At 44.2% G+C, this 6,687-nt stretch overlaps 2 protein-coding genes across 2 annotated transcripts in view; one reads left to right on the top strand and one right to left on the bottom strand.

Moving 5' to 3' along the window:
* The window catches only part of RPL7L1 (ribosomal protein L7 like 1), a 3,604-nt gene extending 1,118 nt beyond the window's left edge, over positions 1–2,486 (top strand). Inside the window, exons 3-7 of the mRNA XM_010709940.3 lie at positions 323–486; positions 651–788; positions 1,030–1,139; positions 1,381–1,593; positions 1,800–2,486. Coding sequence (XP_010708242.1) covers positions 323–486; positions 651–788; positions 1,030–1,139; positions 1,381–1,589 — 621 coding nt within the window. The 3' untranslated portion in view covers positions 1,590–1,593; positions 1,800–2,486. The remainder of the gene's footprint in view (positions 1–322; positions 487–650; positions 789–1,029; positions 1,140–1,380; positions 1,594–1,799) is intronic.
* Positions 2,487–3,336: 850 nt separating this feature from the next.
* MAD2L1 (mitotic arrest deficient 2 like 1) lies at positions 3,337–6,618 on the bottom strand. Its single transcript, XM_010709939.3, has 5 exons — positions 6,480–6,618; positions 6,175–6,321; positions 5,980–6,100; positions 4,578–4,681; positions 3,337–3,965 (listed from the first exon to the last, which is right to left on the bottom strand). The coding sequence occupies exons 1-5, from the start codon at positions 6,553–6,555 to the stop codon at positions 3,793–3,795; spliced, it is 621 nt and encodes a 206-aa protein (XP_010708241.1). The 5' UTR covers positions 6,556–6,618; the 3' UTR covers positions 3,337–3,792.
* Between the last annotated feature and the right edge of the window lie 69 nt (positions 6,619–6,687).

Here is a 6,687-nt window from a genome sequence, read left to right as displayed (position 1 = left end):
TTTTTTTTTTGTTGCGTGTGTATTTTTATGAAAAAGGAATTAAAACCAAGTTATTTTCTTTTGGGTGGTTATTTTGAGTCATCTCCTTCTATGGAGATATGTTCTCTGTTTTGAAGTCACAGCTCACTGCTTAAAGTCTGTGACTTAGTGTATTGTCCCTGAGTTCTGTCTCTTCCAGGCTTGGATTTTCAAATTTATTTTATTACCATCTCCAAAGATAAAAGAGCATAGCGCATGAAGTTCTGAATTTCACCTGACCTTTGAGATGCCCACTTCTGAGACTATTGAGGATGCTGATCATTCCTTATCCTTTTGTCTTCAGGTCCAGAAGGGGAAACAAATCCAGTTTAAACGCCTTGAGACTTTTGTTCGAGATTCATGGCGCAAACGCCGAGATGATGTTCGGCTGAGGCGCATGGAGCAGCGACCTGGGCAGGTGGCTGTATCTAAGGAGCACAGACTGGCCTTTGTTGTGCGGATTACAGAGTAAGGGCCTGTTACTTTTTATTGTTGCTATTGTCTGTAAATGTCACATCCCTTCTAAGCAAAGGAAGTGCGATCTAGCCACCTGTGTCTTTGCAGGTAAGCTGAGGACATTTGGTACTGTGTTAAAGGAACATGGTTACTAATAGAATGTTTTTCTGTTTAAGGATTAAAGGAGTGAGTTTGAGGGTAAGAAGAGTGATTGAGTTGCTGCGGCTGAGAAAAATTTTCAGTGGAACATTCGTTAAACTGTCTCCATTATCGCTGAAGATGCTGCGGATCGTAGAACCTTATGTGGCTTGGGGGTAAGTACTGCATGAGTCGCATGGTTTTGTAGAAAGGTATTGTGGCTTCCTGATTTGTAGCTAGCTTCTCCAGTAAGTGGTCAAAAATTCACTGACTTCACATCTAGGATTTGTTATTGTTCATTTTCATCACTCTAAAGCTACCTTGGCTCCTCTCCAACTTCAATGCAAAGCAGCGGAGAAGGACTTCCCACTCCCTGTGTCTCTCCACTGTGCAGTCTGATTTCTTGTTTTTGTGCAGGTATCCTAACCTGAAGTCTGTGCGAGAGCTCATCCTGAAACGGGGCCAAGGAAAGGTTAACAAGAAGAGAGTACCTCTGACAGACAATATGTTGATAGAGGAACATTTAGGTGAGGAATAAGATAAGAAAATGACGGGAATTGGCAGTTAAGGGAGGTGCTGAGAGTTTGCAATCTGACCTTAAGAGAGAAGGGAGGGAGAAAAATTGTGCAAGACTTGTATATGGAGGACCGGTGGTTATTGGATAGTTGAAGGAATACTTGCACGTCTCCTCTATGGGTGGTGGATGTGTGTGTGTGCTGTGTGTCGCGAGTATTGTTCATTTTACTTCGTGGTTATTTTTTCCTGCAGGCAACTTTGGTATTATTTGCCTGGAAGACCTTATTCATGAAATCTACTCAGCTGGGAGGTATTTCAGAAATGTCACAGACTTCTTGTGGCCATTCCAGCTGTCAGTGGCCCGCCATGCTGCACATAATAAAGTGGGTTTTCTCAAGGAAATGGGTAAGCCTGGTTGCAGAGGTGAAGGAATCAACCAGCTTATACGTCAGCTGAACTAGACAGGTGAGGAATGTAACTTCTAAATCTTTGTTGTTTATCTGGCTTCCTAAAAATAACTGTACTGCCATCAAAGATGAGTCACAGAGAAAACTAGAGGAGATCATGGGTTGTGTTAGCTATCAGTCCTACTGGGCTATTCCATAAAGGCTTGATTGCTGGGAGACTGTGTTCAATGACTGGTAATTTTTTTTTCTTTTTCTGTTCTGCAGTCTGTGTGAAAACACTGCGATTTATAACCTACTCTTTCACGTGTAATTGTCATCGACCTGGGCTCTCTACAGTGATATACTACATCTCTTGACTGTTGCTACCTTCACCAACAAAATCCAGGTGACAAAAGCTGCACTCCAGGCTGGTCCTTGAGAAAGAAATTGTATTTGGTGCAAAAAAAGAAATGACTTGAACTTTCTGGAGCAATCTGACTTTTTTTAAGGTGTTGCATTTTTTTACTTTGCTTTCAATACTCTTTACTGCTGGCACTGTACCAGTCAGTACAGTGATCTCACCTTTGGTATAAAGCATGCGTTGTCATTTCCTGATTTGAATTTGTTGCAAAGGAACAGCAACCATTGCTTTGATCCAGTCCTCCCCAAGGGAAGTGCTTGAAATTGCACTTGCTGTTGAAATGCACCTACTTTTGGTGTAAATGGATAGTGCAGTCAGCTGCTTAAGAACATTGCTGACAGGCAGAGGAAAGCACTAGGCTTATTTCTCTGTTACTGCAGCTATATTATATTTATTTGTGATTTGTCTTACTGATTTACACAATGTCTTTTTAACCGTACTAAAGTGAGACTGCTGTGGGGATGGATATTTCTTGATAGGAAAACCCATTATTCACACTCTACAGCAATATTACAAAATTAATAGTTTTAAAATAAACTCTTTTAAAATGATAGTATTGTACCACTCATGATTTGACTGATAGGTAAGTGCTTAAGTACTAAGTAATTCAGATGCGACTATGGGGAGTGCTGAAAGCAGTGTATGCCATTTTTTTTTTTCTTTTATTGAGCTTCTTCAACTGGGCTACTGTGTGATACTAATTTAGAAGGCAACACTGTGCTTAATCATTAATCATTATGGGGAGTTAGGGCTCTTCATCCTGGAGAAAAGAAGGCTCCAGGGGGGAACCTGATAGCAGCCTTCCAGTACCTGAAGAGGGCTGCAGGAAAGATGGGGAGTTAGGTTTTTTAGGGGCATGTAGTGACAAGACAAGAGGAAATGGCTTTAAACTGGAAGAGGGTAGTATTAAACTAGATATTGGGAAGAAATTCTTCACTTCATGGGTGGTGAGATACTGGAACAGGTTGCCCAGTGAGGTTGTGAATCCCCCTCCCTGGAAGGGAGCCAGGCCAGGCTGGATGGGACTTCGAGCAACCTGGTCTAGAGGGAGGTATGTCTGCCTGTAGCAGGGGGTTGGAACTAGGCGATCTTATAGGACCCTTCCACCCCAAACTATCCTGTGAATGGTGAAGTCATCATTAATCATTGAGTCTCCCACAAACAGTATTAGGCACAAGCAGGGACAAACTACAGTTAATGAATATAGTTTCATGGATTTCATATGGACTAAAGCATTTGATTTGTGACTGAGGAAACAGACAAGGTAATTCCTGGGATCTGAGTTTGTTTTTGGAAGCGGGTATATCTTTTATAACTGCTAAAGATTACTTACGGCAGTAGTCTGAACTGCTGGTATATAGAGTTCTAAGATCTAAAATATAATTTCCCACATTCTCTGACTGGGAGAACACTATACAGTTTCAAGTTTTATTCCATAAAATAAGAATACAGACATAGAAAACGCTGGGCAGATGCTGAAGAGGGACAGGACATACACTGATGCAGGACAGCATCTCTCCAGAAGTGCAGTCTTGTGTTCTTTAAAATACTGTGTATCATCTGTTTGAGCCTTTTCCTGATCATCAGCTGCTTTCACGGTAAGAACTTTAGAATTAGTCTTGGGATTAGGGATGGATTCTGGTAATGAAACCCAGACCTTGCATGAAGAACAGGCATAATACTGTCATGAACACCTCAGTTAGAGCTCTTCAAACAATGCCAGCTTAACCTAGTGTTACACCACATTATCAGGCACATACTGTACCATACTTCAGCAAGAGCAATCGTGTGTTCACAACATAGCTGCACTATGAACAGAAACTATACAAGAGGACAGAATATGTACAAGAAACAGCTTTAGGGAAAGGAATCCTTTTTGTAAGCCACCATACTGTTTACTTTGTGGATCGTGGTAGTGAAGGAACGAAGGCGAACCTCTTCTGAATTGGCAATGAATTGTGGTCCTGACTCTTCCCACTTTTCTGGCACTACCAAGTCTTTATCTGTGTAAATCAGCAAGTCAAAGGCACCTGTAAGCAAGTGGGAAAAAGTTAGCAGTACACATATGAGTGATACTATGATTGAAGTTAAAATGCATGGAGACATGCATCAAGGTTATCAGAAGTTACACTGACACTATTTGTAGAAAAAGAAATGGCGCTTAAAGAATGAAAACAAGTACTAGTTAACATTCCTATAGTCACAATGTTTATGAAAACTGTAGTTCCTCAGATACACTAAGTTTCATCAAGCTAGTTAAGTCACCTCAAATTGCACCTTTTGGGGAAAAAAACAAGTATTTTAGGGGGAAATCGCCACTAATACCTTCAAATGAAGTTGCTCCAAGTGCTTGAATGAGAGAGAGCTACAGCACAGTGTTTATGTTAGCACTTCTTTTCAGTTTGTCGTACAGGAATCAGTACAGAACGATCCTTAGAGTACTTTATCTGACGCTGTTTCTATACTGTACATAACTGAGACTGTCTTGGTCTAACTAAACATTAAACACTCAGAAATGCAATATATGACATTTCAAGTAATAATAAAAACACAAAATAGTCGGAAAAGACTTTCTACAATAGAATGCTGGTTCAGGCTTTCTGAAAGGTGTGATTTCTTTCAGAAAAGTTATGAATACTCACAGGCAGTTTCCAGGAGAGGCAGAAAAGTTACTGTGGCAGTGATTTGTCTGATAACAGATCGAATTTCATCCTGAATGGCTTTCTGAGATTTTTCTCGGGGTGCACTGGAAAAATGGGAAAACTGTTAAGAAAACAAATTATACCTACTTTGTGACAGTTTTCTTTAAACACTGTTCTGCTGCACTTCTGTGGGGTCTGTTTACTGTATGGTTATGTAGAATAAAGGCGTTCTTTTAAGCCTTAGGTAAATGGGCTTAGAAAACTGTCAGTTTCACTTGTTTGTGAAATCTCACAGTGTTCCTAAGGATGTATTCTCTGTATGGAATGATGAGAGTTTTGGCAAAAACAGAAGAGCAGTAATATAGGACTTTGTTTAGTTGCAGATTACAAAGCATTTTAATAATTGAATCACAGAATCATTTGAGTTGGAAGGGATCTTTAAAGGTTATGTAGTCCAGCTCTCCAGCAATAAACAGACACCTACAGCTCCATAAGGTTGCTTAGCCTGATCTTGAGTGGCTCCAAGGATGGGGCATCTACAACCTCTCTGGATATCCTGTGCCAGTGCCTTGCAAATCTTGTTAAAAAAAAAAAATCCCACAAAAAATAACATATCCTATTCTATCCTATTCTATCATATCATATTCTATCCAGTCTAAACCTCACTTTTAGTGAAACCTTTGATAAAGAGTCTGCCCCCATTTCTCTTATGGCCGTCCCTTACATACAGAAAGGCTGCTCTCTGGTGTCCCCAGAGCCTTTTCTTCTCCAGGTAAACAGCCGCTTAGCCTGCCCTCATACAAGAAGTGTTCTATCCTTGAGACCATTTTTGTTGCCCTCCTCTGGACATACTCCAAGAGGCCCATGTCTCTCCTGTACTGAGAATTCTAAATCTGGACACAGTACTCCAGGTGAGGTCTCACCAGTGCAGAGCCGACAGGTAGGATAACTTCCCTTGCCCTGCTGGCTGTGCTGCTTTTGATGTGGCCCTGGATACGGTTGGCTTTCTGGGCTGCTAGGGTGTATTGTGGGCTCATGTCCAGCTTGCCATCCACTAGTACCCTTGGGTCTTTTTCAGCAGGGCTGTGCTTCATCCTTATTTCCTCCGGATTGTACTCATAGCAGGGTTTGCCCTGACCCAGTTACAAGACCTTGCTCTTAGCTTTGCTGAATCTTGGGTTCACCTGGGCCCAATGCTCAGCCTGTCTAGGTTCCCCTGGATAGCATCCTGTCCCTTAGGTGCATCAATGGCACCTGCAGCTTTATTTGGTAAGGTCTGACAGCTTTTAGTGAGAAGGAGCAGCCTTAGCTGCAGTGAGGTAACACAGCAGTGCTACCATATGCGGTCCTTCCTTTGTGCCTCCCTGCAGGGAGAAGCAGGCACAGTAATGCTGTCACTCACCTCTCACCCTTGGCATTCTTGTCACATTCAATGTCGAACTGCCACCGCTCCAGCACCTCGTTGTTCTCTATGCTGGAGATGACCACCACCAGGCGTTGCACGGTGCACTTGTACAGCCACTCTGGAAGAGGCCACAGCATTTATTACATGAGAGAAATGGGAGGGGGGAGAGAGGGGTACGGAAAGGGGAAACACCTTTCATCTGTTCCACCACGTTGTTGAGGTAGTTCTTCAGCTCGGGGTCGGTGGTGACGAGCAGGGTAAGCCCGTACTTCTGGACGCGGGTGAAAGTCTCGGGGGGGTAGATGCCCCGCTGGTACAGGATGCTGTTGATGCCATAGGCTGCACGCACAAAGCGGGGAGGCGTGTGTAAAGGGGGGGCCGCCCCTCCCGCTCCCCCGGCGGCCATGTCGGCCGCAGGAGAGGAGCCGTCCGCCCGTCCGCCCTCTTCTCCCCCGGTCCCGTCTCCCCGCGCCCCTAGACGGCTCGCAGCCCCTTACAGAAGAACTCGGCGACGATCTCGGCGCTGCCCCGCAGGGTGATGCCCTGCTGCTCGCGGCTGAGCTGCGCGGCCATAGAGGTGCCCGCCCGCCGCCCGCTTCAAATCGCGCCCCGCCCCTTCCGGCCGTCTCGGCGTGCTGCCGCGCAGGCGCTCCGCGAGGCCGTGCCTCTGCTCGCTCGCCCGAGCACGCTGGCAGATGGGCCGCC

This window comes from Meleagris gallopavo, chromosome 4 (genome assembly GCF_000146605.3).
Source record: "Meleagris gallopavo isolate NT-WF06-2002-E0010 breed Aviagen turkey brand Nicholas breeding stock chromosome 4, Turkey_5.1, whole genome shotgun sequence".
Classification (NCBI taxonomy): domain Eukaryota; kingdom Metazoa; phylum Chordata; class Aves; order Galliformes; family Phasianidae; genus Meleagris; species Meleagris gallopavo.
The sequence above is the reverse complement of the archived record's forward strand: the minus strand, read 5'-3'. Positions and strand labels throughout refer to the sequence as shown.

Bases quoted from the DNA above. Each gene is read 5' to 3' on its own strand.
- MAD2L1 (XM_010709939.3), bottom strand. From the start codon at position 6,555: ATGGCCGCGCAGCTCAGCCGCGAGCAGCAGGGCATCACCCTGCGGGGC. The intron at 6,322-6,479 runs GTAAGGGGCTGC...TTGTGCGTGCAG, and splicing joins GATCGTCGCCGAGTTCTTCT to CCTATGGCATCAACAGCATC. The intron at 4,682-5,979 runs GTGAGTGACAGC...CCATTTTTCCAG, and splicing joins AAGAATGCCAAGGGTGAGAG to TGCACCCCGAGAAAAATCTC.